Raw genomic sequence first — 24,090 nt, 5'->3', positions numbered from 1 at the left:
CGTCTCTCCCTTGCTTTTCACTTCTCTTCGTTCTTCTGCTATTTGTAAAGCCTCCTCAGATAACCACTTTGCCTTCTTGCTTTTCTTTTTCTTTACAGTGGTTTTGTTTGTCACCTCCTGTACTGTGCTTAGTTCTTCAGGCATATTGTTAACTCGATCTAGTCCCTTGAATCTGTTCATTACCTCTGTCGCGAATTCATATGGGATTTAAGTCATACCTGGTTGTCCTATTGTTTTTCCAGTGTTTTTTTTTTTTTTTTTTTTTTTAGTTTAAGCCTGAATTTTGCTATGAGAAGTTGATGATCTGAGCTACAGTCAGCTGCTGGTCTTGTTTTTGCTGACAGTATACAGCTTCTCCATCTTTGGCTACAAAGAATGTAATCACTTTGATTTCAGTATTGACCATTTGGTGATGTCCACGTGTAAAGTCATCTCTTATATTGTTGAAAAAGGTTATTTGCTATGACTAGTGCATTCTCTTTAAATATTAGTGTTGTGGAATTTAGAAGCCCTTGAGCCAGGTTGTTTGGGGACTTTTGTCATGGTGACCTCACGTGCACACCAGATCTGGGTTGGTGGCCAATCCTCCAGCAACGGACGAGTCTCCCCCTCCTCTGGGCACTCCCACGAGTGGCACGAGCAGGTTCGGTTGTCCCGCGACGATTCATATTAGATTTTGTAAACAAGAAAATTGGTTGCAACCCCATGAATAGCTTGTCAGTTTTCAGTGCTTTTTAGATTTTCGGATTGTGAGTGAGTGGAGCATTGTGATTGTGGACCTGTGGTGAGTGTAAAAACTGTGCATGTTTATGTCCTCCTCTTTCCTTGATGGCCTGAAGACATTAAGTTTTCATGCCAGAATATATTAAACATGGTAACTTTGTGCTCCTGTTGTGAACAATAGGGCCAAGTGTTGTAGTTTGGACCAGGAATCTGAACTAAGTTTCTGTTTACTGATGGCAGCTCACTTTGTAAGGTGGTCTGATCATTGGGCTGTTGGCCACACTCATACCATAATGTCATTTTAGGTAATTTATCATCTCACGTTCCCCTGAAGAGACTTGTGAAAACCTGGACAAATCGATACCCTGATGCTAAAATGGACCCGATGAACGTCTGGGATGACATCATCACGAATCGGTGAGATGTGATCCCCCAAGTTGATGTGATCTCTTTTCTGAAGTTTCCAGAATTGTTTTTCTCCCAAACTGTGGTTGAGCAGTGTGGAGTCTGAGCCTTGCGTGCGCCCGTTTCCACTGAGGTTGTCCATCAGCAGTCTCCCTGCCTGTGTGCTGTCCCCTGTCCGTCCTGTGCTGGGTGGTGAGCTGTGGATGCGCTCGGAGGTGAGAGAAGGCGGGGCGGCCCCTCTGCTCCTGTCTCAGGGCTGCATGACGGGGAGCGACACCCCAACTTCTCAGCCCTGTTATGCACCATATGCCTCACTTCACCAGGTCTGAGGCTCTCTGCCTCCCTTGTAACAGCCCTGGGTGGTCCACAGGCAGATACTTGCCACACGTATCCGTGGGAGGAGCAGGGCCAGAGAGGCTGTGAGCTGTTTTATGCAGAAACACAGTCAGCGGGACTGAAGGACTGTGACCCCACAGTTCCTCTTCCTGCCATTGGACCCTGTTTCCTCTGGTACTACAGCTTTTCAAAGATTCTCTTTTAATACTTTTTGTTTTTCAAACTTTTTTACTTTTTATTTTGAGACAATTCTGTAAAAAAAAATAACAAGAAAAGTGGCACTCTCCTGTATGCCTTTTTCTCAGATTCATGGTTTTTTTAGACATTTTAAATAGATGGCTGTATTAGCCTTTTTTTCTTTCTCTCTACATATATGTACTTATTTTTGGAACCATTTGAGGATAAGCTACACACATCTGCTTCTTTACCTCTTTGTTTATCAGTGTACCTTTCCTAAGAAAAAGAGTATTTTCTTAGAATCACAGTACAATAGTAACTTCTCTGTTTTCACTTTAATGTACAGCCTCAATTTCAGTTTTGTCATTTCTCCATTAATGTCCTGTAAAGCATTCTGGCCTTTAAGACAGGAAGCAGCAGCATCGTATATGCATTTATTTAGCTGATATGTCTTCTTGATCTCCTTGAATCTGGGACAGTTCTTCAACTATCTTTCAGGACACTGATGCTCTGGAGGTGTTTTCTGTAGTTTGGGTTTAGCTGTATGTTGTCACGACTGTCCAGGTGAGATGCCCATGGTGGGAATGCGGCTGAAGCAGTGTGTGCGTCCTGCGGCATCCCTCCTAGAAACACAGAGTGTCCCCTGCCCTTCCTTTCCTGGGGGCAGTGGTGTTGGCTGTCTGGTTAAAGCAGTGTCCGGCCTTCCCGGGTGTCAGGCCTGTTTTCTCCTCTGCACCTAACGGATGACAGAGGAGGTGCTCTGCGACACGCTGGTCCTGCTCGATGAGGCCGCCGCCTCCACACTGGGTCTGGATGACCTTGGACAAAGCAGCCTTGGCAGTGCTGTCCAGTGACCATCGTCTCCCCCTGCCAAAGTGCCCGTGTTTGTCTGCACCTTGTAGGAAGCCCTCCTTCTCCCCCACCTGTTTATCTACTCATTTACTTAAATTTTAATTATTAGTATATAATCATGGAATCAAATTTTATTTATGGAATATAATCCATTCCTGTTCTTCTTTATTTCATGTTCAGAATGTCTCAGGTTTAGTTAGTGGGAGACCTTTCGATCTGGTATTCCAGGCTCATCTTGCAAAATTATCCTCCTGTATTTTCTTCTAGAAATGTTATGGTTTCATTTTCTATGTCTAGGCCTGTGATCCAGTGAAAGATGATCCTGTAGATGGTGTGAGGCAGGGGTACAAGTGCACTTTTTCCATGTGGATATCTGATTGTGTAGTCCCATTTGTTCAAAAGTCTTAACTTTTTTTTCATTGGATTGCCTTGGCACCTTTTGTGAAAATCAGTGGCCATTATATTTGTGGGTCTTTTTTTGAATTCTTTGTCCTGTTTCTCGATTTTTATGCTTATCTTTTTACAATATCAAACTGTATTCATTACTGATGCTTTATGCTGCTGCTGCTGCTAAGTTGCTTCAGTCGTGTCCGACTCTGTGTGACCCCATAGCAGCCAACCAAGCTCCCCCGTCCCTGGGATTCTCCAGGCAAGAACACTGGAGTGGGTTGCCATTTCCTTCTCCAATGCATGAAAGTGAAAAGTGAAAGGGAAGTCGCTCCGTTGTGTCCAACTCTTAGCGACCCCATGGACTGCAGCCTACCAGGCTCCTCCGTCCATGGGATTTTCCAGGCAAGAGTACTGGAGGGGGGTGCCATCGCCTTCTCCGGATGCTTTATAGTAAGTCTTGAATCAGATAGGGTGAGTCCTCCAACTTTGTTTCCCTTAATGAAAATTGCTTTGTTTCTGTTAGGATACTTATATTTATATATACTCTTGAATCAGATAGGGTGAGTCCTCCAACTTTGTTTTCCCTAATGAAAATTGCTTTGTTTCTGTTAGGATACTTATATTTATATATACATTTTAGAATCTGTTTATCAATTTCTACCAAAAAAAGAAAAACAGAGTTTGGTTGGACTTTTGTTGACTATAGATCAGCTTGGGGAATTGCTGTCTTAACAGCATAGAGTTCTCTAGTTCAGGAATGTGGTATGTCTCTCGGTTTACTTAGGTCTTATTTAATTTCAAAGATTTGTATTTTTTCAGTATGGAAATCTTAGATGTCTTTGTTAGATTTGTTTCTAAATATGTGTTGTTTTTTCAGCACTGTTGTAAATGGATTTTTTTTTTCATTGTATTGGTATTTTCCAATTATTTGCTGCTCATCTACTGATTTTCTGAAAGTTTTTTTTTTATAATGAAGAAATATTGAATTTTGTCATATGCCTTTTCTTTGCATCGTTTAATTGAACGTGTTTTTCTCTTTTTTTCATGTATGTGTCTGTTAGGTCAGTATTGTCTATAGTATTGTTCAAATCTGCTATTTCTTTACTGATTTTCTGTCTGGATGATCTATCCATTGTTGGTGGTGGAGTATTAAAGTCCTAACAATAGTTGGATTGCTGTTTATTTCTCCTTTTAGTTCTATTACTGTTTGCTTTGTAGGTGTTTCGATGTTGGGTGCGTAAATATTTGTAATCGTTATATTTTCTTGACAGATTGGTAGTTGGCCCCTTTATCCTCGTGTAATGACCTTCCTTGTATCTTTTTACTGTTGTTAGCTTAGTTTGCTCTGATAGAGTAGAGCTATGCCTGCTCTTTGGGGTTACCATTTACTTGAAATATCTTTCCCTTTACTCTGTCAGTGTGTCTCAGAGCAAAGGTGAGTCTGTAGTAGACATCATATCGTTGGATCTTTTTTGTCTTCTGACTGTGTCATGTGGCTTGTGGGATCCTAGTTCCCTGTCCAGAGATGGACCTTGGGCCAGGACAATGCAGGTGCCAGATCCTAACCACTAGACCTCGAGAGTTCTCCCTGGATCTTGTTTTTATCCATTCAGACATTCTGTGTCTTTTGCTTGAAGACTCTAACCTGTTTACATTTGAAACAGTTATTGATGGGTAAGGACTTACTGTTCCCATTTTGTTACTTGCCCTCTGACAGTTTTGTGGGTTCATTACCCCTTTTTGCTTTCCCTGTTCTTTCTTGTGTGATTTGATGACTTTTTGTCTACTGAGTTTTGACTTCTTTATCACATCTTTTGTGTGGCTACTACAGGCTTTCCTTTGTGTCTAGCATGTGGCTTACATAAACTATCTTGTAAAAGGATTCTCTGTGCTGCCTGGATTCTCTGATCAGGCTTCCTGGGTTGTTGGAACATGGTCCTGTGCTCAGCAATAAGGTAGGGTACTGTTGAGGGGAGGGGACAACTTATCATTTGGGGACCCAGATCAGGTGGGACTGCACACCAATTCCCTGGCCAGACAGGGCCACCAGTTCCCTCTGAAGACAGGACGGGAGAGACACTGGCCAAGCTGTCTGCTGCAGCAGTGCTGTGTGCTGGGCTGCTCCACAGCCCACATGTTCTTGTGCGGCTCCCTGGGTAGCTGAGCTAAAGGCTCTTCCACAGGTCAGTTCCCAGCCCATGTGGGGACACCCCGTAGGCCCCTCAGCTGGCAGGACTCTTGTTTGGGAACCAGATGCAGCAGAACCATGCGCCAAGCTACATGGCTCTGTGGCCAAACCACTGACCTGGCTCTGTCCACGCCACTGTCCTGGCTCTGTCCACAGGCAGGGCCTCCTGCTGGGCTGTCCCATGCTGCTGTGAGCAGGGTCGCAGGGTGGGCTCTGCAGGCACCCGAGCTCCAGTTAGGCTTCCCAGTACGGTGGCTGGGGCTGTGAATTACCTTCTCTGCCCCTGCAGAGGACAGAACACACTCCAGGACTGGCGACACTCATTGTTTGGGTCCTGAATCAGGCAAACCTGCACCCTGCCCAGCTCCCTGGTCAGACTGGGCCAGCATCTTGGCTCAGGTACATAAAGCCACTGGTTAGGATTTCTGTTCAGGCACCACTGGGAGCAGGGCCCTGCCTCCCTGGATCCATTGGTGGTTGCTGTAATCCCCCCAGCTTTTCTGTCATGGTCTGAGCCCTGAGACCCCTAGGAGGAGAGAACCACAGCCCTGAGAGCGGGCATCCCCTCAGTCTCTGGGGTACAGGCTTATTTACAACTCACCGTTGTGTTGGGGGATTTTCCCAGGAGTGTCTTGTCCGTGAATGTTGTTTGGTTTTCCTGTGAGGGGACCAAGGTCAAGAATGACCTGTGTCACCATCTGGATAATGTAGCTCATCTTTGCTGTGTTTTTGGTGTAATATGTTGCTTTTGATTCTGAAGTAGATGGTGCATTTGAAGGTAAACCTGTGTGGTTATGGTGATCTCTTTTCCAATCTCTTTTCCATATTCTTGGTTTGCTAACATTTTGTTAAGAATTTTTTCTGTCTGTATTCAAGTGGGAACTAGTCTGTAATGTCTCCCTTTTTTGTAATGTCTTTGTTAGGTTTTGATGTTAGGGTTATGCTGGCCTCATAAAATGAGTTAGGACAAGCACCCTTCTCTCTTTTTTGAAAACAGTTTGTGTAAGATACTTCTTATTTCCTAAATATTTGATATAGTTCATCAGTGAAACTGTATATACCTGGAGGTTTCCTATGGGGCAGCTTTTTGATAGTATATGTCATTACTTAAGTAATATAGAGCTGGGACCTCCCTGGTGGCCCAGCAGCAAGGGCTCCATGCTCCCGGGGCAGGGGGCCAGGTTCATTCCCTGATGGGGGAAGTAGGTACCACCTGGTGCAACTAAGACCCAGCATGGCGAAATAAATAAATACTGGGGAAAAAACACCTTTCTGAAGACAGATATATAGGACTATTTAAATTTAAATTTTCTATTTCTTTCCATATCAATTTTATTAAATTGTATTTTTCCATTTCATGTCAAATTGTTGGCATAAAGTTACTCATATTATACTCTAATGTTATTATTTGTGGTATCTGTAGTGGGAGATCCTTATTCAGTCCTGATATTGATGATTTGTGTTTCTTTTTTTTCTTCATCAGTTTCTCAATTTTAGGTGTCTGTCAATTCTGCTGATTTTCTCAAAGGATCTGCTTTGCTGATTTTATCATCAATCTGTTTTCTGTTTCGTTTATTTCTGGTTTCATCTTTAGTATTTTCTTTCTGTGTACTTTAGACTTAGCTTTTCCTTTTTCAGTTTCTTATGGTGTAAACTTTGATCATTGATTTTATGCTTTTTTCTTCAGTATATTTAAAGTTATAATGTTCCTCTAAGCACTGCTTCAGCTGCACACTGCAGATTTTAGTATGTTGGTTTTATATTTTTATATTTTATATTATCTTATAGTTCAAAATATTTTCTCATTCTTCTGTGATTTCCTTTTTGATCCATAAAATAGTTATAAGTGAGTGTCTGTGTCTTACTGAATTAATTCCTCGTGGTTATAAACATACTGTATGGTTTCGGTCTCTTTAAATTTATTGAGTCTTGATCCATGGCCAGGCATATGGTCTATTTTAGTAAATATACCATGTGTACTTGAAAACCCAATGTACTCTGCAGTTCTTGGACATAATGTGTATAATTTTCAATTAGATCAAGGTGGTCAATTGTGTTTTTCAGATCTTCCATGTCTTTAGTGATTTTTTGGTGTGCCAGCGTTACTGAAAATTAAAACACTGAAATACAATCACAGGAACCAAATCAGATATGTATAAAATTGGCCATATGTGTAACACAGCCACTGAGAACAGTGGTTATAACCTGCCTACCACTTGACACTGTCTGACTTTGGGAGGAGGACCTTAGATCTGGAGACAGAAGAGAAAAATGGTTTTGACCCAACACCGATGTGCTGTCCCTTCATTAAGAAGGCAGGTTATGAGTGTAAATACTGTACTTTGTGGAGGTGGAGGCAATAGATGATATCTGAAAAGTTAAAATATCCTCGGTGATCTTCAGAGGATCCTCAGAGTTGGTTAATAAAAATGGAGATTAAGTCCAGTTCCGAGAGTGTAACATTAACCGTCTAAAAAATGAGCAAAATTTCAGTAAGTGTAGAATTTCTGTCTAAAGGCTATCCAGTAGCTTCCTGTATGTCATAGATTCCTTTCACAAGTCCGGCATTAACTCTTACTTTTCTTTGTTTCATGTAGATGTTTCTTTCTCAGCAAAATAGAGGAGAAGCTCTGTCTCCTTCCAGACAGCGAAGGTGCGAGTGAGGACGGGGCCGAGATGGACTCACAGGCTCAGGAAGAAGACGCACGGGCCCTGATCACGAGCTGCAGCTTCTCCATGAGGATGCAGATGGCCGAGAGCGCGAGGAAGCAGGTGGGCACCAGGGCCACAGACTCGAGCTGGCGGTCTCTAAGCCCAGCTCCTCTTAAAAAGCTGATGCTTAGAGGTGATGGAGTTGTTCGTATTTCTTAAGAAAGTAAGCTTGAAGAAAAATTAAAGTTTTCCAGAAAGCCTCTAAAGTTTATTATTCACTTGTCAGTCATTTCAAAATGATTATTTTCTGTAACTTACAAAGAAAATAGGCCTAACATCAGGTTTTCTCTTCTTTAACAAAGTGAGTGCTTGCCAGTTTGTTACAAATTGTATTGTATTGTATTTAAGTTTCAAATTGTATTTTGTGAAAAATATGTCCTTTGATAATAAGATCCTTAATTTATACAAGTGTGCTTTGTTTAAAAGTGGCATATTAACATTTTAAGTATTAAAATTTTCATGTAATCATATTTAAATGTACTAGGGGAACTTTCTGTTTTAATGACCCTATGTTGATTGCTGTTATAAAGCAAAGAATATTATGCCAATAATAATTAGTATTTCTGTTTTGTGGGTTTTAATGCTCTTGTATAATGTTTTTCTTTGAGGTAAGTATTATATGAGGAATTTTTATATTTTCAATAAGAAAAAGCCCAGCCTGGAACAGCCTGAGTGAACAAAGGAGCTGTATCAACCCCTAAATTGTGTTTTAGAGGAGCACGATTTCAGATGCTCTCAAATTCGCCACCGAGGAGGATCTGTCTCCTGTCCCAGTCTCCCCTGCCACACACAGACGAATCTTGTTCTTTGTGACTCTGGTAGCTCCAGGCTTCCCTTGGAGTTGGAAATGCTCTTGATGTTTTGTGTATTGCTTTCCCACTGCGTCTTTCTGGGATTAGGTAGTCTCTCCATGACTATTTCCTGCAGAAAAGAAAGAAGATTCTCTTTTTCCAGAAGGTCCTGGCCATTTCTCCTTCTGTCTCCTTAGCTCTGGGTGCAGCAGTAGTGGCTGTGGTCCAGGGCATGCAGCTGAGGTGATGCACGTGGCTTCTCAGCAGGAAGCGGGGCACAGCGGGTGCTTTCCACTGCTGGGGGGGCACAGGGTTGTGGGGGAGAAAGGCTCCAGGGAGAGGAGGCACCTGGGAATGGTAGGAAAGAAAGGTGCTGAGATACATTTTTAGATAATATCCCAAAGATGAGAAACTGGGAACTGAAGAGCCTGCTGTGAGGGGAAGGCTATCCCGTGATGCTGGTTTGAAGTGGACCGTGAGGCTTGTGGCCCCAAATTAGGTACTGGAGACTCCAGGAGGTCCTGGAAGGTCTTGAACATGCTGGTGGGAACAAAAACTGTGTTCAAGAAGACCAGAGATGACAGGAGTGATGAGGGCGACCTGGACTTCTGGTCTGAGTGGTTGGAAGGGTCGTAACACACTCTAATGTCAGTGTCCTTGAAGCTTTGGCAGAGAATTAGATTTAAGAGATGTCCATAAAACAACCAGATAAAAAGTAGAGAAATTGTACATTAAAAGCTTCTGTACCTCAAGCAACACACTAAAGAAAGTGAAGAGACAACCCACACAATGGGAGACAATATTTGGAAATTGTTTATCTGATAAGCGTCCTCTTATCCAGAATACATAAATAACTCTTTACGACTGAACAACAGAAAGTCAAACAATCTAGTGATAAAATGGGCAAAGGATCTGAATGGATGCTTCTCCCAGGAAGACACTCAAGTGGCTAGTACACACATGAAGAACGCAGCACCACGCGTCGTGGGAGGAGGCGGGTCAGACCACAGCAAGGGCCCACCCACCACCACCCTCGGGACGGCTGGAGTAGAGGTGCACCCTGCGGTCACCGGTCTGGCAGCTCCTGCAAATGCCATGTGACTGTAGTTCCCTCCTCGGAATATACCCTCAGGAAAGCAGAGCTTAGGTCCACACGGAAATTTGTATCTAGGGGCTTTCAGTTCAGTTACTCAGTCATGTCCAACTCTTTGCGATCCTGTGGACTACAGCATGCCAGGCTTCCCTGTCCATCACCCATTCCCAGAGCTTACTCAAACTCATGTCCCTCGAATTGGTGATGCCATCCAACCATCTCATCCTCTGTCGTCCCCTTCTCCTCCTGCCTTCAGTCTTTCCCAGCATCAGGGTCTTTTCAAATGAGTCAGTTCTTCGCATCAGGTAGCTAACGTATTGGAGTTTCAGCTTCAGCATCAGTCCTTCCAATGAATATTCAGGACTGATTTCCTTTAGGGTTGGCTGGTTTGATCTCTTTGCAGTCCAACGGACTCTCAAGAGTCTTCAACACCACAGTTCAAAAGCATCAATTCTTTGGCACTCAGCTTTCTTTATAGTCCAACTCTCACATCCATACATGACTACTGGAAAAACCATAGCTTTGCTAGACGGAATTTTGTTGGCAACATAATGTCTCTGCTTTTTAATATGCTGTCTAGGTTAGTCATAGCTTTTCTTCCAAGGATCATATGTCTTTTAATTTCATGGCTACAGTCACCATCTGCAGTGATTTTGGAACCCCAAAAAATAAAGTCTCTCACTGTCCATTGTTTCTGCATCTATTTGCCATGAAGTGATGGGACCAGATGCCATGATCTTAGTTTTCTGAATGTTGAGTTTTAAGCCAACTTTTTCACTCTCCTCTTTTACTTTCATCAAGAGGCTCTTTAGTTCTTTGCTTTCTACCATAAGGGTGGTATCATCTGCATATCTGAGGTTATTGATATTTCTCCCAGCACTTTTGATTCCAGCTTGTGCTTCATCCAGCCTGGCATGTCGCATGGTGTACTCTGCGTAGAAGTTAAATAAGCAGGGTGACAATATACAGCTTTGATGTATTCCTTTTCCAGTTTGGAACCAGTCTGTTGTTCCATGTCCAGTTCTAACTGTTGCTTCTTGACCTGCATACACATTTCTCAGGAGGCAGGTCAGGTGGTCTGATATTCCCATCTCTTTAAGAATTTTCCAGTTTGTTGTGATCCATACAGTCAAAAGCTTTGGCATAGTCAATAAAGCAGAATTAGATGTTTTTCTGGAATTCTCTTGCTTTTTCGATGATCCAATAGATGTTGACAATTTGATCTCTGGTTCCTCTGCCTTTTTTAAATCCAGCTTGAACATCTGGAAGTTCTTTGTTCACATACTGTTGAAGCCTGGCTTGGAGAATTTTGAGCATTACTTTGCTAGCATGTGAGATGAGTGCAATTGTACAGTATTTGAACATTCTTTGGCATTGCCTTTCTTTGGGACTGGAATGAAAACTGACCTTTTCCAGTCCTGTGGCCACTACTGAGTTTTCCAAATTTGCTGGCATATTGAGTGCAGCACTTTCACAGCATCATCTTTTAGGAATTGAAATAGTTCAGCTGGAACTCCACCACCACTAGCTTTGTTCATAGTGATGCTTCTTAAGGCCCACTTGACTTCACATTCCAGGATGTCTGACTCAGCGTGAGTGATCACACCATCGTGGTTATCTGGGTCATGAAGATCTTTTTTGTTTATTTCTTCCATGTATTCTTGCCATCTCTTCTTAATATCTTCTGCTTCTGTTAGGTCCATGCCATTTCTGTCCTTTATTGAGCCCATCTTTGTATGAAATGTTCCGTTGGTATCTCTGATTTTCTTGATGAGATCTCTGCTGCTGCTGCTAAGTCATTTCAGTTGTGTCCGACTCTGTGCGACCCCATAGATGGCAGCCCACCAGGCTCCCCCATCCCTGGGATTCTCCGGGCAATAATACTAGAGTGGGTTGCCATTTCTTTCTCTAATTCTATTCCCATTCTATCGTTTTCCTCTATCTCTTTGCATTGATCACTGAGGAAGGCTTTCTTGTCTCTCCTTGCTATTCTTTGGAACTCTGCATTCAGATGGGTATATCTTTCCTTTTCTCCTTTGCCTTTAGCTTCTCCAGGGGCTTTATTTCCATTCAGATTAGCAAAGAACATTATTTGAAATAGCCGAAAGGTGGCAACAACAAAGCTGGAATGTGTATCAGGAGGAGGTGGGTGATAAACTGTGGTTCACCCTGCGAGAGAGCATTGTTCAGCTGTAGGGAAGAGTGGGATTGTGAGTCAAGTCGAAAGTTGTCTGCTGATTTGACTATACCAAGGGTCCAGAAGAGGCAGATCCAGAAGCAAAAGGCCATGGTCGCCAGCAGCTGGGGAGGGGAAACCCCTTTGGACAGGGCTTTCGTGGTTGAGGAATGTGTTGTGAACTTGGTGGCAGTGACGCTCTCCCAGCCTCCCTGGAGTGCATGTTGTGGCTGCGACTGTCCCTACGGTAAACACAGGGACACCCCGTGGTTTCAGCTCAGGTGATGGGTCTCTGCTTCCTGCTGGATTGTGTGCTGCGGGCCCCATCTCATCTCTCTGCTTCCTCTCTCTCTCTCTCGCAGAACAATTTCTCACTCGCCTTGAAGCTGCTGAAGGAGCTGCACAGAGAGTCGAAAGCCCGGGAGGACTGGCTGGTGATGTGGGTGCAGGCCTACTGCCGGCTCAGCCACAGCCGGGCCCGGGCCCAGCGCCGGCCCGAGCAGCTGTGCACGGCGCTCAGGACTGCGTCCCTGCTGGGTGCGAGCTGCTTTCTGGGCGGCGCACGTTCTGCATCCTGTCTTCTCACCTCTTCTTTGTGCTGCTCTATCTGACATTTGGGAACTCAATTTTATAAAAATGTTTTAAAAGATAATTTTATTTGTTTTTGGCTGTGCTGGGTCTTCAGTACCACACGAGCTTTTTTCTAGCTGCAGAGGATGGGCTCTGGAGCACTCGGGCTTCAGTCACTGTGACATACGGGCTCAGTAACTGGCTCCCTGGCTCTGGAGCACACGTTCAGTAGTTGTGGCCATGGGCTTAGCTGCTTCTTGGCATGTGGAATCTTCTTGGCTCAGGGATGGGACCTGTGTCTCCTACATTGGCAGGCAAATTCTTTACCACTGAGCCACCAGGGAAGCCCTGTAAAATTTTTCTTAAATGTTTATTAGGTATTTGGAGCCAAGGTACTTTGTATCCTAATAATACTATTAAGTATGACTTTTGGAGCTTTTATTTCTTTAAAGTTTAAGTTTAAAATGTTCTTTTTAACACTTAGCTAAGTTTTGGGTGTAATAGTTTAATTATGACTATATTCTCTTTAATTTGTGTTTTTACTCACTTCTAAAAAATTTGTGTGTGTGTGTGTGTAATCCAATAGCTGAGAACACATTGAGCACAAGCACCCTGGCTTCCCGTGACCATCACGTCCTCCTGGGTACGACCTACCGGATCCTAGCCGATGCTCTCTGTGACGAGCCCACCTGCCTTGCTGAGATTGGGGAGAGTAAGGCCAGGAGTGTCGTGGAGCTGTCTGGGTCCAGCTCGGAGGATGCAGACAAGGTAGTGAGGCTGGGGACCTGAGCTCCTTGTGTCGTGTGTTTGTCCTGCCCGTGACGGTTCTGCTGCATGAAAGCAGCATCAGGTCTTGCTGTGTGCTTTTAACACGTAGCTGGCAGTTACACGCAACTGAGTTTGCCACTGGGCTGGTGACACGCTCCATGTGCTTCCTGTTCATTCGGATAACAGCCTTCCTTTAGTGTCAAGAATGAGGAGTCTGTGTTGATCCCTGCGGACAGTTTTTCCATGCACTTTGCTGTAATCTTGCCACCCATCGTTATCCAGACACCCCACTAGCTTGTGGGGAAAACCAGCTTTTCTGCTTTTTTGTGTAGCAGCTGCTCTGTTGGCTTTTTTCAGGTGATTCTGTATTATCAGTAATTCCCATGTGCTCCTCATGTCTCTTGTGTCCCCAGCCCTTCCTCAGCCCACTCTGGGGCCTGGGGGCCCACCTCGTGTTGTCTTTCAGGTCCTGAGGTTGTATGAGGCTCGTGTCTCTCCTGGTCTGGCACTAACAGCTTTGTGTTCCCTGGTGGCCCATGGGGCCCAGGTAGGGAGGAAGGTCCTCAGGAAGCTCTGGGCCCACTCACAGCTGTCGGGGTCTCTGAATTCCAGGTCATGGCAGGTTTATACCAGAGAGCGTTCCACCACCTTTCTGAGGCCGTGCGGGCAGCAGAGGAGGAGGCCGGGCCCTTGGCACGGGGCCAGGGCCCTACAGCCGGCATGACCGTGGCTTACCTGACACTCGCCGAGTTCTGTGACCAGCAGCTCCACAGGCAGGAGGAGGGCATGTCCGGTGAGCCTCATGTTGTGTCAGCGTGCAGTTTGTTTGAGCGGCAGTGACACGGACACACCCTGTGGCCTGCCTGTGACCGGTGGCAGGCTGTCTCTGTCCCTCCGTCTGCTTACCTGACGCGAGTATGACCGGCTCCTGTGGCCGCCCTCCTGTTGCAGCCCAGGACTCAGATGGCTTCACCCAGGAGTAGGGGTCAGCCCCTGAGCGAAGCCCTCACACGTGGCCCAGGACCGCCTGCTCTGCTGCAGTAGTTGCTGCAGAGGGAACATGATAATTACAACATGCAAGCCCCGGGAAGTGAGCGTCAGAGTCGGTCACTGTGTCTGCCTGGGGGTAGTGACCGCATCTCCCCTCTTCTGTCCCACTAGTCCTTGGGTCCGCAGAGCTGCTCACGTATCCAGCCCTTGTGGTGGACAAGATGCTGAAGGCATTGAAGTTTCACTCGAGCGAGGCCCGGCTGAAGTTCCCCCGGCTCCTGCAAATTGTCACACAGTATCCAGAGGAGACGCTGGGCCTGATGACCAGAGAGGTCAGTGTGTTCATTCCAGCAGCCGGAACTTGATAGAACTTATGTCCAGACACGCACCATGTGTGGGGCATGGGTGATGGCTTTTCCTAACCACCGCTTTCTGCTCCATCCCAGAACATGTGTCAGTGAAACGCTGAGAGTGAGCTCCCAGGCCCTGCTTTCCTCTGGGGGTGTTGGTGTGAAGACTCCGTCTGCAGGGGGACCCGAGGGGCAGAGAAGGGGCGAGGCTGGCACATGACCCCCTCTCCCTTCAGGGCCGAGCCTCGTCTGTCGCATCCCGGGCCTTATGCTCAGCTCACTGTTTGGCAGTGCCACATTTTGGCAGGGGACGTTTTGGGAACCAGCCCACCACACCCTGCATCTCAGCGACCCTGAGGGCTCCTGCGAACATCCCACTCCCCTGCTCATGTCCTGTGCTGGCCTCTCTGCTGGGGCTGCGCTGGGGCAAAAGGGCGGCAGGGTCCTCAGAGAGGCTCCTTAGTGACTTCTGTGGTGCTGTAACTGGAAAACTAGGCCAGGCTTTGAATTGACAATGTTCAGAAAGGGTGACACAGCACTGTTAGCTGGGCACAGCAGGCTTGTAGATGGTGCTGTCACCGAGCTCAGAGTCAGTGCTCTGCGCACTTGGATGGGTGAGCATTTCAGTAGGTGCAACACAGGAAATTAAGGTCAATTTAGTATGCAACACACAGGCGTTTTTCTTAAAGATAAGTAAAGAAATTTCAATAAGTTATTTCATTTTTCCCCAAATCATATTTATATATAATAAAAATAACATCTTGAGTTTGTGTGGAAACAGAGCGGTGGGTCTATATCAAGACCCTTGAGAGGGGCAACTGGCCTCGCGCTGCGGGTTTCCTAAGCTGCCCGCCCTCCCTCGCTTTACACCAGTGTTTCAGGTGCGTCAGACTTTATCCTGAAACAAACGGCTGGAAAAGCTTTGGAGGAAAACCTGAGCGAAATTTTAAAATGATCTTGAAGTTGAGAGACAACAACCAGGGGCTATAAAGGAAAATAATTTGATGCTCCTAGCATTTAAAAAACAACAACAACAACTGTATACAAAGTTTAAAAGAAAACTCAGAGAAAGATATTAGCAACACATAGTGGAGATGGAGAGCAGTTGTCCCCGGTCTCCAAAGTAACAGACTAATAGAAAACAGCAGATGCTCGCGTGGTTAAAGTATGTGAGGCCAAGACGCGCAGGCTTCTAAAAATGAAACATGCAAATTACAATCAGATGCTTTTTCATTTCTCAGATTGACAATAAATTTTAAAAGTTGATTGTCCTCAGTGTTGGAAAGGATTTTGGAAAAGACTTAGAGGTGAACATTGGAAAAATCTTCTTGGAGGAAAATCAGTGATTTTTACTGTTAACATTAAAAGTAAGCAGAGAGTTAGGAATTTCTCCTGTGGGCGTATAGCACAGGTACAAAGAGATAAACATGCAGGGATGAGCCCTGTAGTATTGTCTGGAAAGCAAGACCTGCGGGCACCCTAAAAGTTGCTGATGGAGCACAAGTGAGATGACGTGGGATACAGTACAGCTGGCGGAAGGAATGACGTAAATCCAAGGAGAATCAGCGACAGCGGTTCTGTCTGCTTCCCTTCTTATGAAGAAAGGGGCCGTGTGAGTGCCCAGAGAAGGCTCGTGGCGGGTCAGAACCGAAAGGGCAGGAGAAGGCCAACCTCCATCAATGCGTCTGTCTGCTTTTACGCTGACAATCGCAAATGCAGCTGTGCTTTGTTGTTGGACACACAGCCCCTGTGTAGGGAAAGAACATTAAATGCCCTGCTCTGTGTTGCAGATCTCTTCTGTCCCTTGCTGGGAGTTCATCGGCTGGATTGGCCACATGCTGCCCTTGCTGGACAAGGAGGAGGCGGTTGCCATCCAGCGCACCGTGGAGGACATTGCTGACCACTACCCGCAGGCCATCGTCTACCCGTTCATGATAAGTAGCGAAAGCTACTGCTTCAGAGACACTTCTGCTGGTCATAAAAACAAGGAGTTTGTGGCCAGGTGACAGAAAAATTAGGTCGCTCAAACACTGAAAGATTGTAAAAATGACTGTGGGCCAAGCAGACACACGGACGCTTATGTTTGTCCTCAGATGAGTTAGCGCCGCCCTGGGGCGGGAGGCCTGGGCATCTGCAGGCTGGGTGCATCCACCTGGAGTGTTACTTGTTGTAGAATTTCTTTCCTTTTGTAAGCACAATTCATCTCACAGTGTTGGTCAGGAGAGGGTTGCGCTAAATGCTAGTGATCCCTTGGTTGAGACAGACTCAAGATGCATTCTGAAATCAGTTCCTGAAGTTGTTCTGAAATTGAAAGTCTCTGGGAAGCCCCTCTTAATTAGGACTTGCAAAATAGCCCAGATGTTATCCTTTTGGTTCCTTCAGTTGATTGGTGAGTGAGCACACAGGCAGTGGTGTTTCGCTTTAGAAAGAGGACTTTGGTAGACACCAGTGTCGTAGCCGGCCTTCTGTGTCAGGAGCTGATGTGCCTAGTTATTTAGAGTGGTGAGCTTCTGAGTGGCAGTGTGGGGGAGTGCAGTGCCCTGATGGGCTGGCCACGCACCCACCGCCCCATGACGCCCACCACCCTGTGGCACCCACCTCTGTCTCAGCAGAGGCAGCTGTAGCGTGATCAGTTCCTTAGAAAGAGAACAGTTGCAAGTTTGTTGAGAAAGGGACCTTTTAACCACAGAAACTGTATGTGTCAGTTTGTGTGCATCAGAATGTCGAGGATTTGCTTTCTTTTTTTTAATAAGTATCTTTTTTTTTTTTTTTAAAGTTCATTTACTTATTTGGCTGCACTGGGTCTCAATTGCAGCATGTGGGATCTTTAGTTTTAGTTGCAGCATGTGAGATCACGTTTCCCGACCAGGGATTGAACCCCAGACCCCTCGCATTGGGAGCATAGCATCTTAGCCCCTTGTCCCACCATGGAAGTCCCTGTTTTAATTTTTAAATTGCTCCTTCCCTGGACTAGGTAGCTGGTTAAATATTTTCTTATATATAAATATAGTTATATACACATAAAAATTGTTGGCCTTGATCTTTGGAAGACGTTTGAGCACCTAAACTTTAGTTTTTGTAACAGGATTAAAGCTAAGCTGGATCGAGAAGGCGTGGTTCAGGATTTCATTAATGCCCTGGAGCAGCTCTCCAACCCTGAGATGCTTTTTAAGGTGAGGTGACAGCTCCTGGCGTAACTCACGGAACTCAGTGCGACTTGCCTGTGGTCCCGCTTGACGTGTCTTTCTCTGCGCAGGACTGGATGGAGGACGTTAAGGTTGAACTAGGGAAAACACCTGTGGATAAAAAGAACATTCAGAGAATGTATGAGAGGATGCATGCAGCCCTGGGAGACCCACAGGCTCCTGGCCTTGGGAGTTTTCGAAGGAGGTTTATCCAGGTACGTGGATGGCAGGCTCCTCGAGATTACAGAGTCGTGTGGAGACCAGGGCTTATATTTGCTGGTTCGTTGATAATTCTGGTTTTAAAATGTCTGTTGCGCTTGTAAACTTTCATTAGATCTGTGACTTTCTGGTAGATATTGATGGCATGTTTGTAGGTCAGATAGTGGCACATTTATTACATTCTGTTCTTCATGGCTAGATTCTTAGATGTACAGGTTAAGTGTGGTTTAATCTTCTTGGTTCTCAGAGTGATCCTGGATACCACACATGTCTGCACCATCACCACTCAGAATCCCAGATGGCAGGTGGATGGACCGCAAGGCTGGCAGGGTTCAGCAGAATTTGGGTGTGAGGTCAGGCAGGGGCTGGCCCAGGGTCGACCAGAGAGGGCAGCAGAGTAGGTGCTGCAAGCGGTCACAGAGCAGCCTTCTGAGGAGAGGAGGGGCCCACCCGCTCCTCCTGTGGAGGGCTCCTGCGGGGTCATACCCAGGTCAAGCCCGTTGTCACTCTGCACACTGGGTTTCCTTTCCCTCCTGCTGAGCCCATCAGCTCTGACCCAGAAACTCTGGCCTGACTGGGTCGAGTATAGCCTGCTGCCCGCCTGGGCAGAGCCCCTATAGAAAGAAACCTTGCTGCAGCTGCAGCCACGGTTTGTCCTGAGGTTGGTTTCTATTACCTGGGACCATCCATCTAGAACTTTCTACTTCATCACAAATCAACACATAATTTACATCAATTAAAAGGTTAATCCACCAGAACAGAGTTGAAACATTCAAGGAAAGTGAAACTGTTGATTAAAGGCACAGGAAAAAAGCAATGTAACTGAGTACCTATTTGTTATAAAGATTTATAAACCTAGAACCTTTCCAGGCGTCAACTTCACATTATTATTAAAGATAAATTAGATGGACGTGTGTATACTACTGTGTATACCATAGGTGACTGACGAGAACCAACGGTATGGCACAGGAAACTCTCCCCAGTGCTCTGTGGTGACAGCAGAGACTAACACTGTGAAGCAACTGTACCCCAATAAAAAAATTTTTTTTTTAATTTAAGGTAAGTTTATTATTACTTTCAGGCTTTTGGAAAGGAATTTGATAAGCACTTTGGGAGAGGAGGCTCTAAACTCCCAGGCATGAAGCTCCAGGACTTCTACACCATCGCTGGCTCGCTACTGGAGGGGATGCTCAGGGCCTCAAATGCGCCGGGGAACCTGAGGGAATGTTCTCCCTGGATGAGCAACTTCAGGGTGGAATTCCTGAGAGCGGAGCTGGAGGTCCCTGGTGAGTTCACCTGTGTGTGGACAGCATGGCGCTGGGGAGAGTCGTGCCAGAGCAAGAGCCTCTGTCTCTAAGAGGGTGAAATCAGAATCATGACAGTTTTCTTTCTTTTTTTGAAAAGATTTTAAATTCCACATGTTTTTCATCATGAAAATCTGTAGTTTCTATGGTCAGTACACTTAAGCACATTACAAGTCCCGTCCCATTCCTGAGGACGAGTGCTCAGCTGGCCCCCTGCTGTCATGGTAGCTAGTAATGTCCTCAGAACCTGCCCACGCTTTGCCCTGCAGAACTTTTCTTCAGAAATAAAATTCAGGCAACCCCCCGAGATGCTGTGTGTTTTATTCCAGCCCCTGCAGCAGAGCACATCAAAGCAGGTGGCTGCCCAGTGACGCATTGTAAGTGCTGTGTTTATACCACACTGTGCAGTGGCCTCCTGTCTACAAAACAGAGTACATACGAAAGTTGAAACACACTGTTTCTGAAAAACGCCATCTCCTGGCAACTCAGGGCCGTCACCAAGCCTCCATTTGTAAAAACGGCAGTGTCTGCAGAGCAGTGAGATGCAGTGTGCCTGCACCCTGCTTCTCTGGAGACGTGCTGGTCCCACCTGAAGTGAGGGGGGTGATGGCACCTGACATGCCTTCAGGAGGGGCTGGGGACTCTGCAAGCAGGCGGCAGCAGGCTGGCCAGATGTGGGCACTGTGATCCCCACATCCCTTCTTCCCCCTGGAATTTGCCAGACAAAAAATGTTATAGTACAGTGACTTGTATCCTTACTCCAGTGGGGGGAAAAAAGATTTGGAGAAACACTTCTCTTTGTTATTATTAACAGCTATGCATCCCAGACTGTGAGTTTCAGGAAGAACGTTGAAGCATAGCCTCCTGATACACAACGTGACTAGAATCGGGGCTGAGGTGGGGGTGGGGGGCTCGCCCAAGGCCCTGTCTCCCCATTTGCTTCTGCTCCACCAAATAGGAAGCAACATCCATTAGTCAAACGAGAAATAACAGCATTTTTAAAAAATACATCCACTGAAAATTTTGAGTAACATTTTTCTCCTATTAGACTGGGGGAGGGGGATGAAGTGGGGTGTGAAGGGCATGTGCTGTCCCTGCGGCCTCTGAGGCGGCTCTGTGTCCATCCCAGGTCAGTACGATGGCAGAAGCAAACCAATGCCCGAGCACCACGCGCGGATCGCAGGCTTCGACGAGCGGGTAGGTGCCGGTTCCACCAGCTCCAGGGCCAGGGTCAGCCCCTCGGTTCACTCCTCACATTGGTCTCGGGCGCATGGAGTTCTGTGAGAGTTGTGTTATGAGTTTTCTGATGGAATTTACTGGCCTTAATATAATGTTTCACTTTCAACTTCAGTCATGTGTAAGGGTCTAGTAGACTTGAGGCATCAGCTCTGTGTGTGTCCATTATAGACGTAACGCAAGTGGACGTGTCGTGTGGCTTGTTCACGAGCACGCGTGTTTGTCAGTGTAACTCGTAATCAGGGCAACCAGGGGCCCCACAACCTGTCACCCACCTGCGTCCCTCTGGGGACGAGACCACCCGGTCTCTCAGCTGCACCTGAGGATGCTGTTCAATCTCTAAAGGTCAAAGTGATGGCCTCGATCAGGAAACCCAAGCGCATCGTGATTCGCGGCCACGATGAACGGGAGTATCCCTTCCTGGTGAAGGGCGGCGAGGATCTGCGCCAAGACCACCGCATCCAGCAGCTGCTCCAGGTCATGAACAGCGTCCTGGCCCACGATGCCGCCTGCGGCCAGAGGGGCCTGCAAATGACCACCTACCACGTGGTGCCCATGACCTCCAGGTGCGGCTGCCCCTCTGTGGGGGTGGGGGGCTGCCCTCTGTGGGCGGGGGCAAGGGACAGTTCGGGTTTCAGGTGTCACAGGACAGAGAGCAGCAGCACAGACTGCTCTGCTGTGAGGCTCCTCCTCGTGGAGGAAGCGAGAGCAGAGCTGTTGTATAGAGAAGGCCGAGCAGCGGGGGCTCATGACTGTCCCTTCCTTTCAGGCTGGGGCTAATCGAATGGATTGAAAACACCTGCACGTTGAAGGAACTTCTTCTGAGCAGCATGTCGCGGGAGGAGAAGAAAGCCTACACCAGGTGACCCGAGGCCCAGGGCCCATCTCCCACTCCACCTGGCCGCCCCAGCCCACTGCCCCCCTCCCTGGGCAGGACTCCTTCACCCCGTGCCTGCAGGGATGTTTTCAGGCCCTTTTCATTGCTGCCCTGCCCAGCCTGTTTCAGTCTGCCTCTAGGTGGGTAAAGATGACCTGGAGTCAAGGTTTCTAAGCAGTCATTCACTCACTCATGTCCAGTTGTTCAGTCATACCCGGCTGTTTGCAACCCCATGGACTGCAGCACTCCGGGCTTGCTTGTCCATCACTATCTCCCGGAGTTTGCTTAGACTCATGTCCATTGAGTTGGTGGTGCCATCTAACCATCTCATCCTCTGCCTCCCGCTTCTCCTCCTAAGTAGTAGCTGCATATATTTTATCACAATCTTTAAAAAAGAATTAACCTTGAACAAAAAGAAGAGTGTTTGAAGAAGATAAAGCAAATAATAAAATTTCAGCTAACATTTAGTTACATGTTTTCTGTGGCACCATTCTCAGTTTTTACTGTGTATGAAGTTATTTTTTACCAAAACTTAACATGGTGAGTACTACTGTCCCCTCTGTGCAGACAAAGCAGCTGAGGCTGGAGAGGTGAGGTGTCCCTGGTGTGTAAGGGGTGCAGGTCAAAGACTGCTGGGCACGGGTGGGTGACTGGTGGGTGTAGGTTAGTGCATGTGAGTGACTCATGGGTGTAGGTCAGTGCAGGAGGGTGTAGGTCAGAGTATGTGAGTGACTGGTGGGTGTAGGTGGGTGACCGGTGGGTGTAGGTTAGCGCAGGGGGGTGACTGGTGGGTATAGGTTAGTACACGTGGGTGACTGGTAGGCGTAGATTAGTGTGTGACTGGCTGGTGCAGGTGGGTACAGGTTAGAGTAGGTAGGGGACTGGTGCTGAGTTCCAGGTCAAGATACAACTTTATACTTTCCTTTATCCTTTTTTATTTTCCAAGTTTTCTATATGTACTTTTGTAATCAGTAATTTAAAAAAAATTGTTCCTTGTTTCTGTAAAGAAAGGAAAGAACAGTGTGGCTTACAGCCATTTTGAAGCGGGAGTCAGCATGTTTGGGGACCAGCAGGAGGATGGTGGGGAGGAGACAATCATAAAAGGCTTCAGGCCTCTCCTTCTTCTCAAAGCATTTGCGTAGGAGCAGCGCTCTTACCCAGGGATGGGAGCCTGGTGGGCTGCCGTCTAGGGGGTCGCACAGAGTCGGACACGACTGGAGCGACTTAGCAGCAGCAGCAGCGCTCTCACCGCCTCTTACTTAACGTAGGAGCACTGCTCTCTTCAGACTCTCACGCCTGGGTAGTAGTTGCTACAGAGTGTTTACCCACTTTAAATTCCAATCACTGGAGTCCTTTGCCTGAAATGACTCCTGCTGTCCCTGGAGGACTGCGCCCGGGGTCAGGAATCTGCTCTAGGATCTACTAACACGCAGTGAGCCCAACTGGCCCCACAGCCCCACTTGTAAGGTGAGAAAGTGTGAAAAGCACACTGTACACAGATGTCCATGGAGTGTGAAGTGCTTTTCAAATTGGGCTTCCCTGGTGGCTCAGCTGGTAAAGAATCCGCCTGCAATGTGAGAGACCTGGGTTCGATCCCTGGGTTGGGAAGATCCCCTGGAGAAGGGAAAAGCTACCCACTCTAGTGCTCTGGCCTGGAGAATTCTATAGACTGTATAGTCCATGGGGTCGCAAAGAGTCAGACATGACTGAGTGACTTTCACTTTCAAATAGGAATCATATAAATTGGAGAAGGCAATGGCACCCCACTCCAGTACTCTTGCCTGGAAAATCCCATGGACAGAGGAGCCTGGTGGGCTGCAGTCCATGGGGTCGCTAAGAGTCAGACACGACTAAGCGACTTCACTTTCACTTTCCACTTTGATGCATTGGAGAAGGAAATGGCAACCCATTCCAGTGTTCTTGCCTGGAGAATCCCAGGGACGGGGGAGCCTGGTGGGCTGCCGTCTGTGGGGTCGCACAGAGTCGGACACGACTGAAGCGACTTAGCAGCAGCAGCAGCACCTTTTTAAAACAGCCCCCTATTCCTAAAATCCTTGCCATTTTTTCCCTTAATTTGTACATTGCAATTTTCCTGCCTACACATTTTTGTCCAGTTGTAACTGAAAGAGAATTTAGTTTGAAATCATCTCTTCCTGAAATTAACTTAGTAGCAGCTCAGAAAAGCTTCAGGGAAGTGATTTGATTACTAAGTAGTACATGTAACCCTGTTTCATCTTCAGCTTTTGATACAAACCCCAAAGTGGCTCTACAAGCACCAGCTGTTTCCACCTGTCCAGACACTGCCTTTTGTCTGTGAAGCGTCACTGAAAGCAGCTTTTCAAATTGAGCTCACCTCCATCGTCATTTAAGAAAATGCTTTTTTGCACTTACTCTGGATTTTGTCTGTATTTCCTTATTGGAAATGTTTTAAGAAAACGTGTGGCAATGTTTAAATAATGACAGAAGCAGACAGTCTGCCATCAACAAGTAATTTGTGGCTGTGTAGTTTGTTAGTGACTGGCCTGCTGTGAACAGGTTGTGTGTGGTGCTGCCGTCCTGCTGGGAGGGGTCCCCCCTCCCCGGGGCCTTCGGAACCATATGCCTGCATCATCAGCTCATTTTCCTCCTCTGTGTGAAACGGGATGTCACTTGTATCTGGTGGTCTATCCCTGCATTTTTGCACAGGAAGTAGCCATGGGTTTTGAGGAGTGATTCAGAATGAATAGTGTTATGTTGTTCTTGGCCCAG

The 24,090-nt window shown here is 46.6% G+C and overlaps 1 protein-coding gene across 1 annotated transcript in view; it reads left to right on the top strand.

The window, feature by feature from the left end:
- PRKDC (protein kinase, DNA-activated, catalytic subunit) overlaps positions 1-24,090 on the top strand; it is a 128,205-nt gene that overhangs the window by 98,410 nt on the left and 5,705 nt on the right. Inside the window, exons 68-80 of the mRNA XM_027560944.1 lie at positions 1,029-1,140; positions 7,669-7,843; positions 12,206-12,380; positions 13,000-13,181; positions 13,794-13,974; positions 14,343-14,503; positions 16,312-16,523; positions 17,607-17,694; positions 17,778-17,921; positions 19,007-19,211; positions 20,359-20,426; positions 20,811-21,031; positions 21,235-21,327. Of these exons, the coding sequence (XP_027416745.1) occupies positions 1,029-1,140; positions 7,669-7,843; positions 12,206-12,380; positions 13,000-13,181; positions 13,794-13,974; positions 14,343-14,503; positions 16,312-16,523; positions 17,607-17,694; positions 17,778-17,921; positions 19,007-19,211; positions 20,359-20,426; positions 20,811-21,031; positions 21,235-21,327 (2,017 nt within the window). The remainder of the gene's footprint in view (positions 1-1,028; positions 1,141-7,668; positions 7,844-12,205; positions 12,381-12,999; positions 13,182-13,793; positions 13,975-14,342; positions 14,504-16,311; positions 16,524-17,606; positions 17,695-17,777; positions 17,922-19,006; positions 19,212-20,358; positions 20,427-20,810; positions 21,032-21,234; positions 21,328-24,090) is intronic.

Source organism: Bos indicus x Bos taurus, chromosome 14 (genome assembly GCF_003369695.1).
Source record: "Bos indicus x Bos taurus breed Angus x Brahman F1 hybrid chromosome 14, Bos_hybrid_MaternalHap_v2.0, whole genome shotgun sequence".
Classification (NCBI taxonomy): Eukaryota; Metazoa; Chordata; class Mammalia; order Artiodactyla; family Bovidae; genus Bos; species Bos indicus x Bos taurus.
The sequence above is the reverse complement of the archived record's forward strand: the minus strand, read 5'-3'. Positions and strand labels throughout refer to the sequence as shown.